Source organism: Lepidochelys olivacea, assembly GCF_965140295.1.
Source record: "Lepidochelys olivacea isolate rLepOli2 genome assembly, chromosome: 11".
NCBI classification, from domain to species: domain Eukaryota; kingdom Metazoa; phylum Chordata; order Testudines; family Cheloniidae; genus Lepidochelys; species Lepidochelys olivacea.
This window is the reverse complement of record NC_140421.1, coordinates 35949770-35976804: the sequence shown is the minus strand read 5'-3', so window position 1 is coordinate 35976804 and position 27035 is coordinate 35949770. Positions and strand designations below refer to the sequence as shown.

General features: G+C 41.0%; 1 protein-coding gene across 6 annotated transcripts in view; it reads left to right on the top strand.

Moving 5' to 3' along the window:
* GRB14 (growth factor receptor bound protein 14) overlaps positions 1–27035 on the top strand; it is a 134336-nt gene that overhangs the window by 15822 nt on the left and 91479 nt on the right. The window contains exon 1 of one of the 6 annotated variants that reach the window (XM_084642990.1): positions 14986–15195. The exons of the other annotated variants lie outside the window; for them this stretch is intronic. Coding sequence (XP_084499116.1) covers positions 15133–15195 — 63 coding nt within the window. The 5' untranslated portion in view covers positions 14986–15132. Of the gene's footprint in view, positions 1–14985; positions 15196–27035 lie in introns of those variants that run through there. 6 annotated transcript variants of the gene reach the window in all.

Below are 27035 nucleotides of genomic sequence, written 5' to 3'. Positions count from 1 at the left end.
GGGTCCTTCACTGCGGGTGTGTTCGGCGGCACTGAAGGATCCGCTGCTGAAGTGCTGCTGAAAACTCTCAGGGGGGCCCCTGAAAACTCTCGGGGCCCCACAGGGGCCTGGGGCAAATTGCCCCACTTGCCCCCCCACATTCCCCCATCTGGGTGGCCCTGAAACCTATCTGTGGAAGTGTCTTCGCTTAAATTTAGCTCCTGTTGACATAAGTGCCTCTCTATGCCAGTTTAGTAACACCACCTCCTTTAGCGCTGTAAACTCATGGTCGATGTAGTTAGGTCAATGCAGCATCAGTGTAGATGCTGCGTTGCTTATGTCACCTGTTACTGTCATTCAAGAGCCATCCCACAATGCTCCATCCTGACAATACAATCGATACAAGTCCTCCTGGTGAGGATGCACCCTGCTGACACAAGAAGCCAAGTGTGTGCACACACAAGTGACTTAACTGCAGTGGCTGTATGCCAACATAAGTTAGGTCAACATAATTTTGTAGTGTGGACTTATTAGGGAGGTGTAGGGGTTAATTCTCTGACCTTCCTTAGACAAGATAGGCTTCCACTATGTATGCCCTAGCTGCAGAGAGGAAATTTAGGTAAATTCCAGCTGGGGAACATTTTTTTTTTTTTCCCCAAGCACCTAGGTTTGGGGGAACTTTTTCTCATGGTATGTTGCAGGAAGCAGGGGTTGACATCCTTTAGGAAAAAGAGGAGTAATCTAGTTTGGAGAAACCACTATCCTCCGGAGAGCACTCTCACTCCAGAAAAAAACATATAAAGCAGAGTTCTGCCATAAGCAGCTGGTGGTGTAAGAGCTGCAGTGGTGCAGCTGCAGCATTTTAAGTGCAGACACTCACTACAGCGATGGGAGGGGTTCTCCCATTGCTGTAGTTAATCTACCTCTCTGAGATGCAGTGGCTAGTTTGATGGAAGATTTCTTTCATTGACCTAGAACTGTCTACATGGGGGGTTTAGGTTGGCATAGCTACATCTCTCAGGTGTGGACGTAGCTCTGCTGATATAAGTTCACAGTGTAGACCACTCCTTAGTTATGTCTAAAGCTCTTATCACAAGATATTCTTCCCTTGCAGGCTTGCGTAGGGAGAAGGGAGTTCTTAAAGACGGTGCTTTTGCAAATGGACTCATCCTGTCTTATAGCTCTAAAATGAATCTCTTAGCTAGGGAGATCTAAAAGAGGTAACCTCCTCTTCACACAAAAAAGGCAACTGTGGGGGGAGGAAGTAATGACAAGATGGAAGAAATGAGATGGCCAACAACAAGGGAAACTCCTTCCTCTTCTCAGTCCCTAACTCTGATGCTTGTCATGGGAAGGCATTCTGTAGCTAATAAGCTGCCAGTTTGGCCCAGCCATTTTAATGACAGCTTTGTTAATATGTGAAATTACTCACTTAAGCAGCTCCAGATAGAGATTTCATGATATTGCTTAACTTTGAGAAGTCACTGTGTGTGTTTGTGTGCGTGCATGCATGCACATCTTTTCTTTCTTTTTTTTTTTAAATCAGTACACAGATACACTGTCACATTCCTATTTCAGGTACATATATATACGCTGTGTGGCAAGTATATGTGCTAAATACTGGTATATATGTGTATGCATTTCAGAACTTGCTACAATATTCATGATATGCAGCAAAGCAAGATAGTATAAATTGTCTTGTGACCCCAAAACTGAAATTTTCAGCTTGTGCCTGCACTTAGGTTATAAATAGGCTTTTATATTAGTTCTGTTATGAGAACTCCTATTACTGATTGCTTTAAGACCTTGAGTTTGTGAGCAGCTGCAAGCACTTGATAATGACATAGAAATGCTATCAAATGTTAAGAAAACATTCTTACAAACTTCCAACCCTCTTCCTCATTACTATGAGTTATTGATATATTAAGGGGAAAAGAAAACATGAAATACAATGGTTTTGTTATGACTGAGTTGGCAGAGCTTTGGAGTTAATGTTCTTTGATTTAACTTGAGGATATCAATTAGTACATGAATAGCAAAGAGTTGAAAAATACACAGATTTCCAGGAATTGCTTGTAACGAGGAGTTTAGCAATCTACAGAACAGGAGGGGCGGAATGGCCAGAGGAGCGGGAGAACCCTGTATTATGCTATCTAATGTGACTTCTCTCACAATTTTTGTAGTCAAGAACCTAGAAGAAAGCAATCTTCAGCTGTCTCCACTGTGTATCTAAACTTAGGAACAGTTGATATGCGTGGTGGGGACTAATATCCCTACAGCAGCTGTGCAGATGAATAGTCTAATAAGGCCACAGAACATTCCAGCATTGATTTTATTTATAGGTTTTTTCTGTGTTCATCACCATAATATCTGAACGTTTCATAGATATTAATTTAGCCTCTCATATAGGGAAGTATTCTTCCTATTTTACAGTTTGAGCAAGACACTGAATCTTTCTCAGTTCCCCAGCCAGGGGCACAACCAGAATTTTCCAGGTTACCTCCCACTCTCCTCCCACACCCTGGTCATTACCTCAGGATCTCTTTCCTCTCATAACCTCAGGGATTCCCCAGGGACTCTCCAATCTCCTGCCCTGTCCCAGTGAACCTTGCTGGGAAGCACTGCTCAGGAGCCAGGACTCCCCTGCCAGGCCTGAGGAATCTAGTTCCAGCTGCTGAGAATCCAGCACACAAGTGGGGCCCCACCCTGCCCCTTTCCTGACCCTGATGCTGCTAGATAGGCAGCGTTGCTTGCCACACTGGGCATATGTAGGGGTGGCTCATAAAATAGATTTGGGGAGGCTCTAGCCCTAGCCACTTGCTGCCTATGGCAGCCCAGGGTTCACAGAAGCGGGGACCTGGGTCTGGGGCATCCTGGTAAGTAGACCAGGCCTGGGTAAGAGAAACCTGCTGGGACTGGCCAGGACTACTACTTTTACCACACCACCTGCTCTGTGGCCAATTGGGAGGGGCTGCCCCCCCATAGTGCCCCTGTTCCTAGCTCATACACATAATCTGTAGCAAAGATGGAGGTAAAACCCAAATCTCCTGAGGCCCTGTTAGTGTATTAACCAGATGACCATACCTGTAGACTTTGGTATGAAAGTGTTTCTTGGTTGTATTTACTATCTGAACATCTCTTTGGTCTCTTCTGACAACTGTTTGTCCCCACTGAAACAATGTTTTTAAAACCTATTTTAATATTAAATTAAATGTAGTTGCAAGTTGTGTTTTTGTGTAGAGCTAAAAACAGAGACTGACCGTTCCGTTTCACAGCAACATTCAAGGTATCAAATTTGTTCTTGTTCCGTGCTGGAATGTCAACAAAACCTTTTGAACATTTTGCAGAAATACATTTGTATTGAAATGTTTCTTTTTGAATCAAAACCTGAGCTTTTCAGTTCAGGAAGGTCTTTTTGGGTCCAGGGTGCTCTCTGGTCCCTTCTGATGAGAACTGACTCTCTCCTTGTACCCTGGTGCTTAGAGCATTGGCATGGAATGTGGGAGGTCCAGTTTCAAGTCCCTGCTCTGCTAGAGAGTGATCTGGGATGAAAAACTCTGCTCTCAGTCACACAGACTCTGACCTTCTTTCCCAGTGAAACTGATATATCTTTGCAAAATATTTTGGTGAATTTTCATTTAGTCAAAGATGTTCTGACCAACTTTAGTTTTGTTTGCCTTATTAACTGGAGATAAACTATACAAAGCTGATGATATTCAGCCATCTTTGGAACATGGTGCATTTGGGCAGGGGTCTGAAGATAAGTAGACAACTAACCAGTGTGCCATCTACCACATTTTTTTGTTGATGGGTGAATAATTTGTGGTACTTTTGAGAAATTTTGTGGCTACTAAGTTCCATTAGAATGAATTAGAACATTATACCACTGTAATGTTCACCTCTAAAATTCAATTAAGGAACAAGAATGAAAATATGTGATTTTTGTTTTTTAATAAATAGAACATAGACTGCATCCTTTAAATTACTCTTTAGAATAGACAGGCATAGGGATAAAATAGGTACAGAGCATTGAAAATTAAATGTTACCTGCTTTACTTCAAGCCCATGTTATCTGACAGGAGTTCTATAACTCACTTTACTCATTTTAACTAGGGCTGGCAAGCGATTAAAAATTAATCACGTGATTAAACAACAATAGAATAGCATTTATTTTAAATATTTTTGAATGTTTACTACATTTTCAAATATATTAATTTCAATTACAACACAGAATACAAAGTGTACAGTGCTCACTTTATATTTTTATTACAAGTATTTGCACTGTAAAAAACAAATTGTATTTTTCAATTCACCTCATACGAGTACTGTAGTGCAATCTCTTTACCATGAAAGTTGAACTTACAAATATAGAATTATGTACAAAAGAACCTGCATTCAAAAACAAAACAATGTAAAACTTTCGAGCCTACAAGTCCCCTCAGTTCTACTTCTTGGTCAGCCAATCACTTAGACAAACAAGGTTGGTTACAATTTGCAGGAGATAATGCTGCCTGCTTCTTGTTTACATCACCCGAAAGTGAGGAGAGGCATTTGCAAGGCACTGTTGTAGCTGGCATTGCAAGATATTTATGTGCCAGATGCGCTAAAGATTCATATGTCCCTTCATGCTTCAACCACCATTCCAGAGGACATGCTTCCATGTTGATGATGGGTTCTGCTCAATAACGATCCAAAGCTCTGCAGACTGACGCATGTTCATTTTCGTCATCTGAGTCAGATGCCACCAGCAGAAGGTAGATTTTCTTTTTTGGTGGTTTGGGTTCTGTAGTTTCCAAATCAGTGTTGCTCTTTTAAGACTTCTAAAGACATGCTCCACACCTCATCCCTCTCTGATTTTGGATGGCACTTTGGATTCTTAAACCTTAGGTGGAGTGCTGTAGCTATTTTTAGAAATCTCATATCAGTACCTTCTTTGTGTTTTTGTCAAGTCTGCTGTGAAAGTATTCTTAAAACGAGCATTTGCTGGGTCATCATCTGAGACTGCTATAACATGAAATATATGCAGAATGCAGGTAAAACAGAGTGGGAGACCTACAATTCTCCCGCCAAGGAGTACAGTCACAAATTTAATTGACTCATTATTTTTTTAACGAGTATCATCATCATGGAAGCATGTCCTCTGGAATGGTGGCTGAAGCATAAAGGGGCATATGAATCTTTAGCGCATCTGGCACATAAATATCTTGTAATGCCAGCTACAACATCGCCTTGCAAGCGCCTGTTCTCACTTTCGGGTGATGTAAATAAGAAGCAGGCAGCAGTATCTCCCATCAATGTAAACAAACTTGTGTGTCTTAGTGATTGGCAGAATAAGAAGTAGGACTTGTAGGCTCTAAAGTTTTACACTGTTTTTGTTTGTTTTTGAGTGCAGTTATGTAAGCAGAAATAAAAAATCTGCATTTGTAAATTACACTTTCACGATAAAGAGAGTGCACTTCAGTACTTGTATGAGGTGAATTGAAAAGTATTTCTTTGTTTATCATTTTTACAGTGCAAATATTTGTTAAAAAACCCTCAATAATATAAAGTGAGCACTGTGCACTTTGTTTTCTGTGGTGTAATTGAAATCAATATTGAAAAGGTAGAAAAACATCCAAAAACATTTTAGTAAATTTCAATTGGTATTCTATTGTGATAAGTGCAATTAATCACAATTAATTTTTTTGAGTTAATCACGTGAGTTAACTGCAATTAATTGACAGCCCTAATTTTAACACATGAAGCAGGGGGCTAACAGGTGGAGGATTTGTACATGTGAATGGTGTAATACACTTGAGCATATTAAAGGACAAGGTGACAAAAGCTGAAGTAATGCATGGACTCTCTATGGCAACAATGGATATTAGTTTGAAGACTAAAATTTGCATGGTAATTATGCCATATAAGTGAAGAAAAATATTCAATGTGATTTATCAGCTGAGACAAACTAACTCAACTCGGTTATTTTTGTCTTCATCTTCTGGGGTGCTTTGAATTAGAGATGCGCCTGAGTCCTGAACAGGTTGACAAGTAGAAGCTATTCAGCTTCTTTAGCCAGAGTGAGGAGTTGGTGGTATATCTGCAAATACAGTAGATGGGGGATATGACAGGGTCTTACTGGGGAGAGGAAATGAGTCACTAGGACTAGGCTTCTGATAAAGATAGAAACTGAGGTGTGGGGAAAGGAAACAAACAGTAGTAGACTCTTTATATCCATCTAACGTGTGTGTGTGTGTGTGTGTGTGGTCAACAAGCCCATGTCGGGTCCCTGGTGTCTGCTTCCAAAACTCCTCCAGCCCCACCACTAAAACTGACTAGGGAATTTTTCAATTAAACCTTTTTTTGATGAAAACTAAACTTTGTGTGGGAATGGGTTGGTTTTAGCACAACTTTAATCAGGAAGTTGTCTCAGGTCCACGATGGATTTTCTGGGCAGAGAGAGAGCGCACCTCTCTTGACCCACAGTACCCTGGTGGTTTTGGCACTCACCTGGGATGTGTGAGACCTGGGTTCAAGTCCCTGTTCTAAATCAGGCAGAGCAGAGATTTGAAGCTGTATCTCCCGTCTTCAAGGTGAGTGCACTAACACCAGGCTATTGTGGGGGGGGTTGGTCTGTCTCTTTTTTGCAATATTTTTTGAAAGGTCTCAAGTTCATCCCAATGTGTAATGGGAAAATTTTCTGAAATCTTAAAAATCTTTGCAGGATAGGAAAACCAGTTCCTGCCTACCTCTAACCCACACCTAAAGAAACTGGCAGCATTTTACCCAAGTCCCAGAACCACTTCTCACTATTTCTGTCTGGGGGGAAAAAGGGTGCCTTGGAGTGAGGCTGGGAATGAAATCTATTCCTGGCGCTCTGCGGGCTGAGAAGGGGGACACATGTGCCCTGCCGTGCCTGCAGAGTGGAGCAGGGAAGTAGCTGTTCCTTCACGTCTGCATGCCTGAAAACAAAATGATTATAGCCAGGAGTCCTGGATTTTGTGTAGTGTTAACCTTAAGAATTTATTTAAACCCTGAGCTTTGCCAGAAGGTTATAAGATGTGTGAGTTCCATGTCAGTGGTTTTTGAAACCACTGTGAACTGCATGCTAGTGGAACATATTACTTAGTGAGGCCTCAAATGAGTGACTCATGGTAATTATTCCTGGCGAAAGTTATTCCTGCTTAGCTTCTGAGGCCTTGAATATGATTCTACTCAGGATGATATTTGTATCCTCACTCTGTTTCATGTACTCTCTGCTAGGTAATTCTGTGACAGGACTCCATGTTTCTAAAACTAAACTGACTCTTTATTAAGAGAACTATTCCCAGTGGTGCTGCATCTGCATCTAGCATTCCATTCACATGTATGTAGAGAGGCTGCTCTGATATCTTCGCCCAAACTCTTCTCTCTTGCAGCCTGTGCTGCTTCTGTCAAGTTCCATGCATATTACTACTTACTCCCATTGGGAAAATAAATATTGAAACTTGACAGACGTTTGTCTCTTAGCACAGCCTGCAGAGCTTGTAAACTCATTTTAGAACAACTGTTCTTGGAATAGAAAAGTGAACCAGCATGTGTCTAGGCCTTGTTTGTCAGTCTGTCTCTCTGGCAGCATGCAAGTGCCAATTTCCATCTCCCCAACTCCTTAGCTATTTACTGGGTCAGTCATGATAACATGATGCAAAGAGATGGGGGGTGGGAGGGCAATGGATCAGGGGTCACGTCTCAATTCATAGAATCATAGAATATCAGGGTTGGAAGGGACCTCAGGAGGTCATCTAGTCCAACCCCCTGCTCAAAGCAGGACCAATCCCCAACTAAATCATCCCAGCCAGGGCTTTGTCAAGCCTGACCTTAAAAACTTCTTAAGGAAGGAGATTCCACCACCTCCCTAGGTAACGCATTCCAGTGTTTCACCACCCCCTAGTGAAAAAGTTTTTCCTAATATCCAACCTAAACCTCCCCCACTGCAACTTGAGACCATTACTCCTCGTTCTGTTATCTGCTACCACTGAGAACAGTCTAGATCCATCTTCTTTGGAACCCCCTTTCAGGTAGTTGAAAGCAGCTATCAAATCCCCCCTCATTCTTCTCTTCCGCAGACTAAACAATCCCAGTTCCCTCAGCCTCTCCTCATAAGTCACGTGTTCCAGTCCCCTAATCATTTTTGTTGCCCTCCGCTGGACTCTTTCCAATTTTTCCACGTCCTTCTTGTAGTGTGGGGCCCAAAACTGGACACAGTACTCCAGATGAGGCCTCACCAATGTCGAATAGAGGGGAACGATCACGTCCTTCGATCTGCTGGCAACGCCCCTACTTATACATCCCAAAATGCCATTGGCCTTCTTGGCAACAAGGGCACACTGTTGACTCATATCCAGCTTCTCATCCACTGTAACCCCTAGGTCCTTTTATGCAGAACTGCTGCCGAGCCATTCGGTCCCTAATCTGTAGCGGTGCATGGGATTCTTCCGTCCTAAGTGCAGGACTCTGCACCTTTCCTTGTTGAACCTCATCAGATTTCTTTTGGCCCAATTCTATAATTTGTCTAGGGCCTTCTGTATCATATCCTGTCCCTACCCTCCAGCGTATCTACCTCTCCTCCCAGTTTAGTGTCATCTGCCAACTTGCTGAGGGTGCAATCCACACCATCCTCCAGATCATTTATGAAGATATTGAACAAAACCAGCCCGAGCACTGACCCTTGGGGCACTCCACTTGATACCAGCTGCCAACTAGACGTGGAGCCATTGATCACTACCCGTTGAGCCTGACAATCTAGCCAGCTTTCTATCCACCTTATAGTCCATTCATCCAGCCCATACTACTTTAACTTGCTGGCAAGAATACTGTGGGAGACAGTGTCAAAAGCTTTGCTAAAGTCAAGGAACAACACGTCCACTGCTTTCCCTTCATCCACAGATCCAGTTATCTCATCATAGAAGGCAATTAGATTAGTCAGGCATGACTTGCCATTGGTGATTCCATGCTGACTGTTTCTGATCACTTTCCTTTAAGTGCTTCAGAATTGATTCCTTGAGGACCTGCTCCATGATTTTTCCAGGGACTGAGGTGAGGCTGACTGGCCTGTAGTTCCCAGGATCCTTCTCCTTCCCTTTTTTAAAGATGGGCACTACATTAGCCTTTTTCCAGTCGTCCGGGACCTCCCCCGATTGCCATGAGTTTTCAAAGATAATGGCCAATGGCTCTGCAGTCACATCCGCCAATTCCTTTAGCACTCTTGGATGCAGCGCATCTGGCCCCATAGACTTGTGCTCATCCAGCTTTTCTAAATAGTCCTAAACAACTTCTTTCTCCACAGAGGGCTGGTCACCTCCTCCTCATGCTGTGCTGCCCAGTGCAGTAGTCTGGGATCTGACCTTTTTCGTGAAGACAGAGGCAAAACAAAGCATTGAGTACCTTAGCTTTTTCCACATCCTCTGTCACTAGGTTGCCTCCCTCATTCAGTAAGGGGCCCACGCTTTCCTTGACTTTCTTCTTATTGCCAACATACCTGAAGAAACCCTTCTTGTTACTCTTAATATCTCTTGCTAGCTGCAACTCCAGGTGTGATTTGGCCTTCCTGATTTCACTCCTGCATGCCCGAGCAATATTTTTATACTCCTCCCGGTCATTTGTCCAATCTTCCACTTCTCGTAAGCTTCTTTTTTGTATTTAAGATGAGCAAGGATTTCACTGTTAAGCCAAGCTGGTCGCCTGCCATATTTACTATTCTTTTTACACATCGGGATGGTTTGTCCCTGTAACCTCAATAAGGATTCTTTAAAATACAGCCAGCTCTCCTGGACTCCTTTCCCCCTCATGTTATTCTCCCAGGGGATCCTGCCCATCAGTTCCCTGAGGGAGTCAAAGTCTGCTTTTCTGAAGTCCAGGGTCCGTATTTTGCTGCTCTCCTTTCTTCCTTGTGTCAGGATCCTGAACTCGACCATCTCATAGTCACTGCCTCCCAGGTTCCCATCCACTTTTGCTTCCCCTACTAATTCTTCCCGGTTTGTGAGCAGTAATTCCTGTCAGTATCCAGCGCAAGCTGGGGAAGCTAATGCTACAGCCAGCTGACCAAATTTGGTGATGAATCTACTCGTAATATGCTCGCATCCCACCTGAGGGAAGAAGTAGAGGGGTTTCAAAATGTACACAGTACACCTGTTTCTTTGCCTCCTCTTGGTCCTGGTTGCAGTACCAGCAGCTGGCTGTCAACTGAGCACCACCAATTGACTAATCTGGGTTCAGTTTTCAGTACAGGGCTCAGAATCTCAAGGCTATCATGCTTTGCCCTTAACTTGCCCTGAAATGGATGATGTTATACATGGCTTGTACACGATATAGGCTGGAGAGGTCGATGTGGTGGTATCCTCCTACAACTGAAGAGCGTGCTGTTGGAATTCTATACTGTACCATGCTAGTTTTAAGAAGTGCAAGTTAAGTAGGTGGAAGATGGATGTGGAGGAATAGAGGTACATAGTTGATGTTGATTATTTAATCTTAATTGTAAACTTCCTAGGTATCTAGAATTCAAGTTTAAATATTTGGATATATATACTGTGAATGTTGTTTTATGGCGTAACATTTTAATGCAGCTGTCTCTACGTGGGAATTAATAAATATTTACTCCAGCCCTACTTCAAGCATATCTGAAATCACATTCCATGTTCAGTTTGGAAATAAGACCTTGTTCCATTTTATGCAAGGAACCAAATTGCACTTTAAAGTCTGAAATTTTTTGTCTTGTGTACTTCAGTTTTACTTATTAAAAAAAAAAAACTTTTTCAGAAAAATGCAACTCTACCATATAACGAGTTTCCTCAGTAACCTTGATCGTATAACTCTGATTCTTCCGGTAAAGAGAGAAATCCAGAAGGATGATTGTCTGACCTATTCAGTGGCTCTGGTAAAGAAATGCAGATGGTATGACTAGCCGACTTAACTGAGTATATACTGGTCTTTTATGGTCATCTAATACTAATGTATTAGGTTAAAATAATAGTTCTGTAGCATTTTCATGTAAAGGTCTCAAAGCTCTTTCGACAAACATTAATGAACCTAGCTTCTCAATGGTGGTATCCTTATTCTAAAGAAGTAGAAACTGAGGCACAAAGATTGTGACTCGTCCAAGTTCACATGCTGTATTTGTGGCAGCAACAGAACTCGGCTCTCCTTATTCCTGGGCCCGGGCCTTCATAAGACCAGCCTTCCACCACTAGAAGTGTATCCCTACTGCATGTGCTATTGATAAAACAGTTGATTGTAGCTGCTGATTTTCATGAGCTTTCCACAGGTTTTAGATATTTTCCCGCTCCCTCTCCCCCCTTAGTTACTTTTTTTTTATATAAAGAGAGTGATGACAAATGTAGTTAGCTTTTCTAGAATTTATTATCCAATATGACATACATTTAAGTGTAGTTACTCTCAAAAGCACTATGGGAAAAACTGGCACCTTCTTACTCAGCTGATCTACTCCCTGTATGTATGCAGAGTAATATCTGCTACTTTAGTGATTTAAACTAGTTCAAAGTGGTACAAACATAGAGTGGGCTGGATTCTATTTTTTGTGCATCATCAACATGGACGTTTACTAAGTTGCTGCTCTAGAGCCAGATCAGTAATAACTTCAACCCACAGAAGGCAAAGGAGTTGAACACATGTACGAAATATATTAGTTAGCCTGAAAAAAATCTCTTTTTGAAGTTGATGAATGAGGTAAGCAGACCTCAACTTAACTTTGCAGAGCTGGCAGTTGAAAGTTCGTCCTGTTCATCCTTTTCCTTTAGGAGCCATAGTAAGAATGGGATTGACTGAATTGCTTTCAATACGCTCGCAATGCTTGCAGCTCTGCACTATAAGATAATGACTATAATCAAATCTCATGCTTCAGGGCTTCAGCTGGTCACCTGTAAGGATCAGGAAGGATTTTTTTCCCCAAATGCAGTTGTCCAGATGTTATCTGGATTTTTTGCCTTTCTCTGAAACATCAGAGATGGGGCACCATATGGGGTGGACCAGTGCTCTGAGGTGGTGCAGAGAATCTTCTTTCTAGATGAAATAGCTAAAGGTAAATAGCTAATGGCATGGGGGAGGTGGAAATTGGCACTTGCATGCTGCCAGACACACATGGAAACGGTCAAACAAGGCCTAGACAAATACTGGTCCCCTTTTCCTTTCTAGGAAAACCACTGTCAGGTCTATTCCACCATCTTCTTGAAATATTATTTTGCCTGAGTATTTCCTGTATTTTATTTATATTCCATGCACACAGCTTGTAACTGAAAGTAGCCTAAACTAATTTCCCTTGAGATAGCTCACATGTTCAGGGTCATACTAACTGCCATATTTGGCATCAGAAAGGAATTTTCCCCCAGGTCAGATTGGCTGGGACCTTGGGGGTTTCTCATCCCCCCCCCCTACAAAATGGAGCATGGTTTGGCTGCTGGGATCATCTGGACATATTTTACCTAATCAATTCTCTGCCACTGCAGGGACCTCAGACATTAGTGGCACCTTAGTCTCTGCTGTTTTCTGCCTGTGGCACACAGTCTCCCAAGGACCAAAATGCTTTGGTGTCACTAAAATATTTTGGGGTTAATGTAGGTGAAAACTAATGGCCCGTGATATACAGACGGTTTAATGATCTCTTCTGGCTTTATCTCTATGCAAGTTTAAAAGATGTCTTTTCTAAACTGTGTGCTGATTTGATTTGGAAATAATTAAGAAATGGAAGTATCCCACAGTACCATTTTAGAATGACTTTTGAAAACAGACATGTACAATGTGGGTAGGTATGGCTTTAAAAACAACATCATCTGAATTATGGCTTCCTGTTAAACTCAAACATTTGGTAAAACCTTGGAAAGTAAGAAAATACCTGGTGTGGTCAATATGTCTGCTTGGAGCAGAAAAAACACAAATAGTCTCACTGGGGAAAATAATCCTCTGCCTCATCTTGTAGACAAACAGGAAAATATTATTCATACAATGAAAAGCATTGAAATTCTTGGCAACAGATAAGGAACTTCAAGACCCGAGGGTAAGAACCAAAATCAGTTTAATATTTTTATTCTCTTTGCAGTAAAATGGTTGGTGCAATATATTGGGATTACTATTATTGTTTTTAAACCTCACTTTTTCTAGAAGATTTTAAAAAAATCATCATGGGATCTTAAAGCCCTAATGCTGCAAACTTGTGCATGTGTAACTGTATTCCTGAGAGTAAAGTGTGAAGCCCCAATTCTGCAAACACCGTTTGTGTCTCAAGTTTTACTGCAAATTTTTTAAAGTCACATTCTGGGGTAAAAGGTGAAAAAAAATATATAATCAAACACTTGACATTTATTGTAGCCAATCTGAGAATGGTGGTAGTAGAAGGAGATGCTCATTCGAGATGCTATAGAATGGAGATTAAAATTTGACCTTCAAGAGTAACTGCATTCTAGAAAATTTCCAGCACATAGATATAATGAATTCTTTACCTAAAATCTCGAGATAAGCAGAGTATAAAGTTTGCGTACCATGTCTAATATTTGGGAGATTACATAGTTACCATGAGTTTGGTTTTTCTGTAGCCCGAGCGTGAAACGAACCAAAGTGAACACCGAGCATCTTTCATTGAGCTAACAAAAAGATTTTTGGCACATTTTAATTGGTTTCATGACTTTACTAAATGATTCAAGTTAACTCGACAAGGATCAAATTCCAGCCTCCAGTCTAGATCCCTTTATGACTTTGCGTCAGTTTACAGCAGCTATTCATAATGTCATAATCAAGGCCAATAGATTTTGAAACTGCAGGAAAATGTTTGCCTGTACTTCCTATTATCTGACAATATTTTGTCATTCTTTAATAGCTATGGGTAACAGCATCAACATACTACAGGTTAAATTGTTGTTGTGTTTTTTTTTTTAAATCTGCATATTGCTCTGTGCAAAAGAGCATTAAGGCTCTGATTCAGGGCCGAATTCTGCAGAGTACTTAAGAATGTGATTAAGCCCTATTGACTTCAGGGCTCACCAAGGTGATCAAGCACATGCCTAACTTTAAAATCATGAATGGGCACATTGAATTTCTGAGCTCTAATTGTGCCCTATCAGTACCAGTGGCATGTTTAGATTATATATTTTTGCTATTTGAAAGACTCTTGTATTGAGTGTTTAATTATAGATGATAGTATTGTTTCTCTTTAACGCATCAGCATTTAATTCTTTAAATCACTGACTAATGTGGCTTGTAATCAGTTTTTCCCTCCCCACCACATTCTGAGCATAAATGGCTATCTTCATCTTCCAATTATTCTTCTCCCCGCCCCCCGCACCATCACAAGGATAAGGTGGTTTTGGCATGGATTAATATAGTATTTGCCAAGTCAGCTCTGAACATTTCAAGGATATGTACAGTACTCAGACATGCACTAAATAATTTACTCAGTGGTTTTTTTAAAAAACTGCAATAGCTGTGTATCTTGCACATCATTGTTTGAAATGTTATGAACTTTTGACTTGAACTGTTGTAGATTGTTTACCTTGTTAATCTAGTATGGGTAACATTTTAGAACCTACATACTTGATCAAAAGAGGCTTGTGTTTAAAAAGTATTTTAATCTCATAGTTCTAACCATATCTACTGCATAATCTGCTTTAATTTAAGTCCTTTTAAGAACAGCATGTTTTAAATGTAATCTAAATATGCCTACTTTTTACAATTTAAAAGTATAATGATGTTCTGTCTAAACAAAAGGCACAATTCTTTCTCTCCAACCAGCAAAGAAGGCATACAATTGCTCTGTTCTTTTGAGGATGGGGGGATGGAGGTGTAGGGGAGAGGCTCCTGTGTGATTTAAATACTTGTTAATCTGGTTCTTTAAATATCATCCATAAACAAAAGTATCAGAACATATTTACAAGGACAAAGGAGGAGTTTGCAAGCCCTGTGATTGGTTGGTTGCTAGTTAGTCCTGTCCCAGAGTCCTCCTTAATTGGCTTTGGGTAGGGTTGGATTCACATAAGCAGGGTGACATTTATTGCATTCTTTCTTGTTTCTTTGCACTGACTCTAAGGTACTGGGTTCTGAGAACTGAGGCTCCAAGGAATATTGCCAGGGACTTACTTTATTTCATGTATGACCTGAACGGAGGCTGTTAGTCTAATTCTGTGAAGAGCAGACATGAACTTATATGCAAGAAGGGTAACTTTGCCAGCGATTACTCCAATAGTTCTTCAAAAAAGGGTAGGGCATTTATATAAGTTTGTAACATTCACTGTAGTGTCTGTGCGGGATAAGTGGTTGCACAGTTTAAACAAACAATGCTTTAAATACATATAATGTAGCCATATATAAGCATATATGATTTTTAAAAATCCTATAATATCTTAAGAAAATAGTGAAATGTCTTTATTTCATTGAGTTGATTTAATGCTTATTAGACTACTTGTCACACATACCTTTTTCTCTATCCTAATTTTTGTGGTTATTGTACTGTACCTTTATGGAGAAAATTGTATGTATAGAATATCTTAGTTGGGCCGAAAATATCATAATTCTATTTTTTTAATGTTAAAATGTGCATTTTTATAGGGGTTTTTAAGGGCTTGATCCAAATCCCACTGAAGTTTGGATCAGTGTCTATGTTCCTATACTCTCTTTCAGACTCTTTTGGCTAAGTTTCAGTTTAAAAGTTGAATGTGAGCATTAACGTTTTAAAAATAGTTTCTAACAGATTTTTTAAACTAAACTTATTTGTTCCAGTTCTTAAGGATTTAACTTTTAAAAATGTACATATGATACAGAATCATACAATTTTGATATTACACCTTGTGAATAAGAACCAGAGTTAGAAACTAGCCAGTCTACATAGTGTAGATGTATAGACACTTAAAAACAACAAGGTGATGGAGGGAGATGTTCTTCTTTTTTAATATAGTGATATTAATTTATATTAAATGCAGGCATCTCTATTTTAAAAAAAACTCATATGATTTAAAATAAATTTGCAAAGGTAGGTTTCATTGCCATGTGGTGTTAGCTTTATTTTCTCGAAGTAAATGAAATCCTGGTAAATAGGGTCTTTTGTTACTCAGTTACTAAGATGGAATTTCAGTGAAACATCATTGTAGTTTTAAGAGGCTTTCAAGGCCATCTCTACAGAAATAAGACATAGTGCGTGTTTGTTATGACTTGTTTGGCCCATGGTGTCTACACCATTTGATCACACAGCTTTTGTATCTCTTCTTACTCAAAAAACAGTTTTGACTCAAGTGTTCTATCAAAAAAAGAACATTAGGAGAATGGTAAGATTACCCAGTTGAGCATTCAAAATTCAGGAAATGCAGTTAAGGTTTTATGTATAATACAAATACAGTTAAGGTTTTACATATAACTTAATTTTTCTGTCTTATGCAATATGAATTATGATACTGTCCTAATTAGATGATTGCATACTATATCTAGGATATAATATTCCACCCCCAACCTTAGATATGCATATAGCATCTTGTAAATGTCTGTGTCCTTGTCTCTTTACATTTTTTGTCCTAATAGTCCAATATAGCTTAACTGACTTGCCAGAGAAGAAAATCATCTAAAATGTTTGAATGTTAAGTTAATCAATACCCTCGTATTATGCATTTTATTTTCAACAATCCTTTCATGTATTTTAGGAAACGAGGCAGTTAGCGTCAAGATAATTCAGTTGTAAACTTAAGTGGTCTACATGAGCCACAATCTTTCATTATTGCTCTATTTTTGTTTATTGGGCATTTGTTTTAATGCACTTTGTCTAGAATAGACAGAGTAATACACAATATTACCCACTACACTTTGTGCTGTACATACAAACATAGGTAAAGGTGTACCTGTAACTTTGGAGTTCCCTGGTTTTTGAATACTTCACTGGCAGCCTTAAAGTTTTTGTCAGAATTTTCTGTGTGAACTAGTGAAGGAAAAAGTAATTCCACATTTGGGAGTTTATTTTTGTTTTGTTAGATACCACCAGTGCCCAATCCTCTAAAACTTTATAAGGTATGCCTGAAAGACCCCATTGTTCCACAAACCTTAGCAAGTATTTAAGTGTTCTTTACATACTTTACAGATAGTGAATGGGACAAGTGTGCCTGTATAGCTCTTGCCCAAGCACTGCACAACTTCACTAAGTCTTTCAACATGCAGCTAAGTTAGATATGCATGCATGCTTAGTACAGCCTTCCTTATCTGCACATTTTATAAGCTCAGTGAGAAAACTGCAAAATGTACTATGTGCACCCAGAGTCCAGTATTCAATGGATATCTGATCCAAACAAGTTTTACACTGGAATATTCAAAGGCGCGTGTCCTCGATCAGGGCTAATTCAATGCCAAATTCAAACTTCCTGCTGCAGCTTGTGTTCTTTGTATCTGTGCATGTGGCATACTTCTGTAAGGATCTTCCTGCCCACCCCGAAGGATGACTTAGCCACTTCTGTAGCACCATCTTCCCCTGTGTTTTCCCCAGGAATTGAAATTAGGGGGAGTGTTTGAATATATGGGGGGTGGGAAAGGGTCGACAAGGGTTGAGACTGTGAGGGCGAAGGTGGGCTGTATAGCCCCATAGTAAAAACGGAAAAATGTTTCACGACCATTTCATTAGATTTCACTCATGTTTTTTTAAAATAATCACAGAAATTAAAGTTGGCTACTCAAGCCTACTATGAAGTACTACATCTACATCCTTCCTGGTTTCTTGTAATTTTGCACAACTCTTTGGTGTCTTCTTGTGTGTCCATTACTTCCAGTCCTTCATGATATTATCATGCAGAAGGTGACTTCTTTCAGAACACAAACTTCTATTCAATGAGGAAAAAGAATGCTCAACTGCAGCTGTTGTGATTGGGAGTAGCAAGAGATGAATTCCTACTTCTTTCATGCTGGGGTAGCGGGGTAGACACCCACTCGGGTCCAGAGGGGTTTTTAGATAGCCCTGGGAGAGGGCTGGGGCAGGGGAAGAGCTGGGCTGATTGGCAGAGCAGCCGCAACTGGGGGCCACGCCCCAAACAGACCCAGTGGGCCTTATAAAAGCCAGGGAAGCCAGGAGCAGAAGAGCTCTCTCTCTCTAGCTCTAGCTCTGAGAGGGGGCACCTGGCTGCAGAGACCTGAATAAGAGGACCTAGTTTGGAGCAGGGCTGGGGAAAGGCCAAGGGAGCCAGGGAGCTCTGGCCTAGGAAAGCCACAGGCTGCAGGCCTGGGAAGGCCTATTAGGTACTGGGGTTGCCAGGGGGCAGCCATGGGTGGGCAGAGGCAGCAGGTCCAAACCCCACCTTGCCTGTGATGAGTGGCTCATACTGCAGTCTGCCCCAGGGCGCGGGGGCTAGCTGGTGACTGACAGGAGCCTACTACTGAGGCGAGGTAGGGATAGTGGGTGGGGGTTCCCCTGGGAGGGGGAGACCCAGAACTGTGGGGTACTGCCAGGGGCAGCACCCAATGAAAGGGGCACCAGTGTCCTGGGAGGGACATGGGAGCCGGCATCAGGGCGAGACACCGGCCTGAAGAGGGCGCTCCGGAGGCTGGAACGCTAATTCCCTGAGACGACCAGCAGGAGGCGCTGCTGGTGAGTCTGCGTCCGGTTACACCAGGAAACATAGCACAAAGATTGGGTCGAACCGCTAGTAGTGATAAAGAAGAAGCTGAAGTTAAATCCTCATTTGTTTGTATGATGTGCACTCTGTGTTCAAAATTCTCTATTCTGTCCTGGTAACACAGCATCCCCATTGCTGGTAGCACCTCACTCCACTCAACTGTAGGCTGTAGGTGTTTTATAAGACAGGCATCTGTAAAAGCTATGTAGAAGTTGAGTAGAATCCAGAAATCACTATTGTAGATTTGTAAGCATCAAGTCTGTGTACTTTTTCAGCTGGCTTGACAAATACGTCTTGCCCTCCTCATGTAAGGAGTCAATATAAGTGCCTTCATTAGTCAACTTCCAGACTGAAGCCTTTGTTTCTTCCAATATGTTTTCAGTGGATGTCTGATTGATCCAAGGGTAGCTTCTACTGCTGGACAAAGATCTACTACTATTGTAGCAGATGCCTGGATGACACTGTTTAATGACCCAAGTGGTTTCAACAGTAGATTTACCAGAGAGAGCATGGCAATAGTCTTTTCTGAACTTAGTAACAAAAATAGTCCACCATCCTCACTACTTAGATCTGGGTAGATACTTTCCAAAGCCAGTAATAATGGTTGCAGTAATTTTAAGACAACAGCCAAGAACTGCTAATGAGAAAGCCAGCAGGTTTTTCCAGGGTGGACTAATTTGAACTTCAGTCCCAGTGTATCTTCCTTTTGTTTCCAAGATGTTCAGTCCTTCTGGACTCTTGCTGAAAAAAGACTATAATACAGGCATTAAATTTATAGCTTTGCTAATGTCTTTTGAAGATTCTGCAGCTATACTAGTGCTATCTGGAGTAGATGGCCTCTGCAGTGTGTATAGGAGAGTTTAGAGATATGCTTTTCTCTGAGCAAAGCCTGTACTCCACTATGTCTTCCAGAGAAGTTTGCAGCTCCATCAAATACACAAGCAGCCATCTGTTTGGGGTTCAATTTACAAACATTTAACTCTTAGATGTCACAGATGCAGTTGATGTCTCTTCTATAACCTGAACATCTAGAATGCATCTACTGGCCTACCACAGCTATCAAGATAACATATGCAATAACTTAATACTTGACACCCATTTGCATCGGTGCATTCATCAGCTATGTAGGGAAACTTTCTGAATGTGGTGAGAGAGTTCTTCACTTTTTCAACTACTGAGTCTTTCACTGTTGTACTGCATGCTTCTAACCAGTCAGTTGAGTTTCTTGCAGAAAGTTAGTGAGCATTTGCTGTGGTCTTGTTCAGAACCAGTGTCCAACTTCAGGATTAACAAATGACAATTCACTTAAAATTGGCCTCCAGCTTTTAGTGTGTGGTATCTCTTGCTTAAATAGAAAGTATGAGGCAAAAGCCATGTTGGCTCACGTAAACTGAGTTGTGTCTCCAACATTATTAACAGCATTATTAAGTACTTTAATTGGCTAAAATTGGCTTTGTCAGTGACTGGCTTATAAGGCTTTCTGCATGTTGATGCAGTCCAGAGGCCATGGTGTTTTGCAGCCTTTTCATGTAGGTTGTCAGTATTGGCTTGGCTGATCAGCCTGGCAAACCAAGCTCGTCCACTTTTACAATATAAATCCATGATATACCCATATCTTGAATACTGTGTGCAGTTCTGGTCACCCCATCTCAAAAAAGATATATTAGAATTGGAAAAGGTACAGAGAAGGGCAACAAAAATTACTAGGGATGTGGAACAGATTCCATATGAAGAGACATTAAAAAGACTGGCTTTTCAGCTTGGAAAAGAGATGACTAAGAGTGGATATGATAGAGGCCTATAAAATCTTGACTGGGTATGGAGGAAAATTAATAAGGAAATGTTATTTACCCCATCACTTAATACAAGAATCAGAAGTCTCTAAAACATAGTCCAACAAACAAATGCTCTGGCCACTGTTGTTCATCATGCCACTGTTCGCTCCACCTCTCTGTCCCCAATGGTTCTGCACCATCACCTTCTGCTGCCACCTGCCGCTGTGACCTCTGTGAGTTGGGGTCTCAAAATTCCACCCAGCTCTCAGTGATTTCATCTCTGTGGGGGAACCTTGCTGCTAGTGCAGGCTGGGCTGTCTCTTCCACAGAAACACTGTCCCACAGCAGGTCTAAGCACTTAGACCTGAGTATCTCTGATTTCAGCTCTAGTGGACACTTAACAAACCAAAAGGCTCTCTATGGAGCCTAATCAGCTCTATCTCTAAACAGGAGAGAGGGGCAGGTCAAATAGTGCTTGTGTCTCTTAGGCAGAGCCCATGCCACCAAGCAAAACACCTGTGCCCCATTCCCCCTCTCTCTTTTCACTAGGATATGCTATCCAAACCTCCTGATCAGGGAGTGCAGTTCACTTGAGGGTGACCAGTGCTTAATTTGTAATGAGAGGGGTGCTGGGGCTCAAGCAAGTTTGTTATTTTCATAACTGATGTGGCAAGCCCTGAGGTCTCAGGGCTATGAACTGCCAAGCTTAGAGGTGCCGAGGCTCAGCCCTGGCAAGCCCTAGCACAAATTAAGCGTTGAGGGAGACCCCCTCATTCAGGCAGACTACGTACAGTTCTGCTGCCCTTTACTCATACAATAAGGATAATAACATTTCATGACCCCCAAATTCAATACTAAAGTGATTTGTAACCCAACACTAGCTAAAAGTGATCACTTGGCAGCACAGCTCTGTCTGCTAGATACCTAGGCATATAAATACATATAAACACACATAAATAATGTGTTCATATAAATACAGTCTGGTCCTGAAGCCTTTCCACCCACCCCTGGCTCATCACTAGCAGTCAGGGGAGAGCTCATTCAGACCTTGCTTACAAATCATAATTTGACATCATTAGGTAGGCCAAATAGCCCCCCAAAATGTGCAGACATTGTCATAAATAACAGCTGTATGAAGAAGCTAGTCTTTGTTCATACTTTTTCAAACCCGTTATGCTTTCTCAGGTACAAGTATTTTCTCACGTACTGTATATGCTTTTAAAGTGTGTATTGTTTCAACTTCAATTCAAATTTCCAGCCAACAACCAAATTGGCAGCACTGCATGTAATGGGGGGTGGGGGAGGATTGGGGAAATTCAGGGGAGGTGTAGGGAAATCCTTGATCTTTTGTGATTGTGGGCAGCCACAATGGAGGAGGGAACAGAGACTGGGCAGGCCAAAGGCAGGAGTGCATCTGAGATGGTCAGTTGGGGATATGTATTATTCTGTCTCCTTGTGGACATTAGGCAAAAGATGTGTTTATTTCTGTAGCCCCCTCACCTAATGCTTCTGGGAGCTACCATGGGCAGGAAGATACCCTTGAAGAGCAGCTCCAATAGAGTTGTGTTTCCAGGGAGCTGGGCATAAGGGGTAGTTGAGGGAAGGGATGCAGCAGGTCTCCATGGGTATAGTTCTAGTATTCTTGGGATCCTCCAGGTCTGAGAGTGGGTTCTGCAGAGAGCAACCCCCAGTCCAGAACAATTGTGGGGAACTCCTTGCAGAGACTTCCTCCTATGAATCCCTCCCCGTAAGTTTTATTACAGCTATTTAAATCACTCTCGTGTAGAAACAAAGTCGGGGAAATGTTTATAATGGGGGAGAGTATCATTCTCCTTAACTTAAAAAGTTAAGATTTTTTTGGTTAGCTCTTTCTAGTATATTTTTAGTAAATACAGAGACTGCATCATATAGTATAACATTTAGGATCCGATCATACTATTCTTGAAACCAAGGTCAAAGCTCTCATTGACTTGAATCACAACATCTTTAGGCTTTTCTTATGTTTCATACTATTTCAAATAGCAGATTTTTCCTTAGAAGAATGAATGCACATTTTAAAAGGCAGTCTCCACTGTTTTCTTTTTTCCAAAAATGTGCTTTTAAAATGTCACAAATGTACTATTTTTGTCCTATTTTTTGAGTAATAGATTTATATACAATGTTAAAAATGGGGAAAAAAGTGTAAGTAAAGAATGAAATGTTATGTTGGTATTCAATGGTAATTAGGAATATATTGTCAGACAGTTTTAGAAATAGCAGCTCTACTTCTTATCAAATGAAAACAGCCTTAGTCCATGAAGTATTCTCAATTGATGGTCATCTATTCCATAAGAATTTGATTTAATATCCATCAGATATAGTAGGGCAAAGGTGCAGATTTTACCAATTATACAAAAAAAATTGCAATGGCATTGTTTTTCATGAGAAGAAAAATTTGGCTACCCTGCTAGTTCCTGATGGATGCACTACTCACCTTCATTTTCTTTCTGAAAAGCTGAAAGGAATACATACTCCAAATATGTATCTGTTGTACCCTAATATAGACAAATGCTATTCATACCATTGCCACTCAACTACATCTCATAAGAATAAAATGCAGTACAAGCTTTATTGCCTCTAGAATGTACTTCCATGATTCATGCAATTCCTTTTCTACAGACCATAAATGGACACTGCTTGCTATGGATGTTATTCTAAACGGCTGTCTTTTTCTCCAAAAGGGTCTTTAAAAGTCAGCCGGAAAGGTGATTTATTGAATAGGCATGCAAATGTGCATATTAAGCGTTGTTCAAATCAGATCTGTACGTTTTGGCCCCACAGTCATTGAATTAATGATTCAGAATTAATGTTTTCTCTCTCTAGTCTTTGGTAACTTTTTACTCTTCTATAAACTGTTTTTAAGGAGTCTGACTAAAAATATCAACCTGCATTACAAAACATTTATGTCTGTCTGAGAACCAGTTAGTCGGAAAAAAATAAATACTGATGCATCCACAAGATTGGTTGTGGTAATGGGTAAACATAGACACTCATGTACATGGAATGAGGAATAAGGAATGATAAAAGCATTCCGTGACATTTCATGCTAGCTAGGATCTACTTTCATAAGGTTTTAGAAGTCATTCTGTGTATAAAACCCCTGAGTGCATATATAGCATGACACGTAACTGTCATGTCCATTGTTTTTAAAAAATATTACATAAGATAACTTAAACAATTGAATGCATCCAATGAAGTGAGCTGTAGCTGACGAAAACTTATGCTCAAATAAATTTGTTAGTCTCTAAGGTGCCACAAGTCCTCCTTTTCTTTTTTTAAAATAATACAAATTTTCATTTATAAGAACTGAGGGTCTGATTAGATTGGTTAAAGTCAGGATGGATGTAAGGAAGCAATTTGAAAGTTTCCCCACACACCTCTAGTGCCCCTAACTTCTGGCCTGCATCTGCCATTATACTTTAATCCTGGGCCTTTTCTCAGCAAAAATTGCTACTTAAGCTAAATCTTATTCAGAGTTAGTGATGAGAACATACATCTGTTAGGCTGAAAGGCATTTTTCAATTTGTATTCTGGTCCCCAGAGGTGAAAGGCTAGTGCATTAACCTGGGAACTTAACATAAAAGCACTCAAATTGACATACCAATGGTGTCTGTACATGGTTACATCTGGAGGCAGTGGTTTCTTCTTGGAATATTTTGTCTTCCTATCCATAAGGACAATTGGGAAAAATGGAGTTATTTAAAGATGCATAAATAGCACCCATTTCATAAACACCTGAGCACCTTCTTTAGATTCAAACTGCAATACTATGTCTAAAGGCCTTACTGAACAGGGAAGTCTTGTTCCGCTTCTTGAAGCTCACAAAATCCAGGCTCTGGTATATTGCCAGAAGGAATGAGTTTGTTGTGGGCACTAACTAAATTCAGATCTGCCTTCTGCTGAGCCTGGGGAATCCAACCCAGAAATCTACAGCCAGAATAGCTCACAAATTGCAACCACTGAGACTGGAGGCCGGAAACGAGGTAATTCCAAACAGGGTGGAATGGAGATTAGTGCGCTTTTGTACTACTCTCAAATATTGTCTTCTAGCACACTGTCATAAAAGTATGAAGTATTACAGCAGCCCAAATAACACATCCATGCTGGTTACAGACCTACTGTAATGTCTGATTACTGAAATGCTCGGCTTACTTCTCTGGTTATTGAAGTAGTGCTAAACCTGCTCCACATGTAGAGGGGTCTTATGTGAGTGTGAACTTTTGCCCTGCTAATAAATCTTTCCATAACTTCCCGTAGGTGTATAGCAGGAGCTGGCTTGTATGGAGAAGAATCAGAATAAAAACGGTTCAATAGCAGACGGTTGATAAAGTTCCTTCTGAGCACTTTCTATGGGATAATACAGCGAATGCTGCTAGGAATTCTGACACCATAGGAGAATTGCAGCTGAAATAGGGAGGAGGATAAATATTGTTGGTGTTTTTTATTATTGGCCCAGGTGCTTATTATTGACTACTGTGCTGCATGCAGAAAAGTGCAAGCACTTTAAGGGTACATCTACACTGCAACTGGGAGCTCAGAAAGACAGACAGGTGATAGCTAGCCAGTGGTAGTGCAGGTGGTGGCTCAGGCTAGCTGCCTGAGTATATACCTAGGGGGTCCGGGCAGGCTTGTATCAAGCAGCTAGCCTGAGCTGCTTGCCTGTGCAATCCCTGGCGCGTGCACGCTCACGCGCTCTCTTGCCCTCTCTCTCTTTATTATTATTATTTATTTATTTACTTTTTAAAGAGCATTGGCTCAAGCAGAGCTAGAGTGTACTTGTCTTCCTGAGCTGGGTGGAGTGTAGGCATACCCTAAATGAAGGATGAAAACCCCTATGAATATTATTTATTATGGAGTCGTTTAAGGGCCAACCAAGAATGGGACCTATTGTGCTAGGCCCTGTACAAACACAAAGTAGTAGACAGTCCCTGCCTCAAAGAGCTTACCTAAATACATAAGATAGACATAGGGCGGGGGAAAGGGTACGATGCACAAACCATCTACATCGCTGAACATCTGCAATTTGAATGTTTATGATCTTATTAGCCCAATGCTATGGACGGCAGCCAATGGCAGGGAGCAGCCATGTCTGTTGTCCTGGGCTGCTCAGTAATAAAACTGGGAGGAATAAAACTGTTTGCTTATGTTCCTCTAACCGGAGCGGAACTAAGGTAAAAATGAGGTCAGATGACATAGTCTAATAGACAAAGCACTGCTCTGACCGTCAGGAGACCTGGGTTCTGTTCTTGGCTCTACTGGTAACTTTATGTGTAACCTTTGGTAAATCACTTCACTGCTTGGTGCCTCAGTTTCCCCTTCCATTCTTTGTGTGTCTGACTTACTTAGCCTGCCAGCTTTTCAGGGCAGGACCTGTCTTCTACTGTATGTATGCATAGCATTTAGCACAACGGGGCCCCAGTCTCAGTTGAGGCCTCTGTCTGCTGCTATCATACAAATAATAACGCATGGGGTGAAATGTAGTTAAAAGGACTGGGAGCTTGGACATCTATTCCAAATGCATCTATTTTAATATTAGGCATTTAGATTGTTGTGAGCCCACTGTCTCCCCTGCATACTCTAAATCCTGGCTGTTTTGCCTGACATAGCTGTTTGAAGAGAAGATGCAACTGAATGGCTGATCTTAGCTGAAAGACACCTGTGATTGAATTTTAAATTAGTGTGATTTTAGGTCTTATTAATTTCCCCAGGTCTGCAGATCTTTAACTGTATACCTGTTTCTGAAACTTGAACCAACTTTTTCCATTTTTCCATTGAATATTCAAGTGTCCCGGCAAGTGATCAGTTTAGGCTATGCTGAGAATAACCTGAAGAAAAGGCTTGAAAAAGGAATGAGCAGAGTTATGGAAGGGCTTGAAGACGTGGACAAGAAACTTCAATTTGATAGGGGGAGGAGACAGGGGAGGGGCGGGGGGGGAACAGAAGAGTTCAAAGACAGTGGTGATATGGTCAGAACAACGGCTGAGGCAGATTGTCTTAATGGCTACGGGTTTTTGGTGTGTGTGTGTGTGCATATATATATTGACTGGAAATGGGAGGGGAGCATGGTTTGGCCAGAGAAAAAGACGGTAGAAATAACCATGAGAGGCAATCATGAAGGCCTAAATGTGATTTAAAGCTGTAATGGACAGATCCTAGACGTGACCGTTAGGACAAGCATTGGATTTGCAGATGGCTTTGATGTGAAGGGCAGGGAGGGGGATCAAAATAGTCAAAGTTGACCTCCAGGTTATGAGCCTGAGTGACCAAGAACAGGAGGAGTGAAGAGCTGTTTAGGAAGGAAGATAAAGGTTTATTTTGGTGGTGGTTAAATTTTAAGCTGATTGAGAGACAACCCTAAAGGAGATGACAGAGAGACCAGATATGATTCAGATTGAATAGAGGGAGACAAGTTTGTGGCCTTGCCTTCTCTATGTATTGAAATGGCTACCCTTTGAGCAGGGGAGAGAAATAGTTGACAACTAATTTTAACACACACATACAGATTATTTAAACATAATTTCAGCAAATAGCCATGTTTGTTTACAAATGTGCAATAAGGTATTTTTTTAATTGTTAGCCATTTCAAAGGAATAATCTTAAAAAACAAACACACACACACACACACACACACACACACACACACACA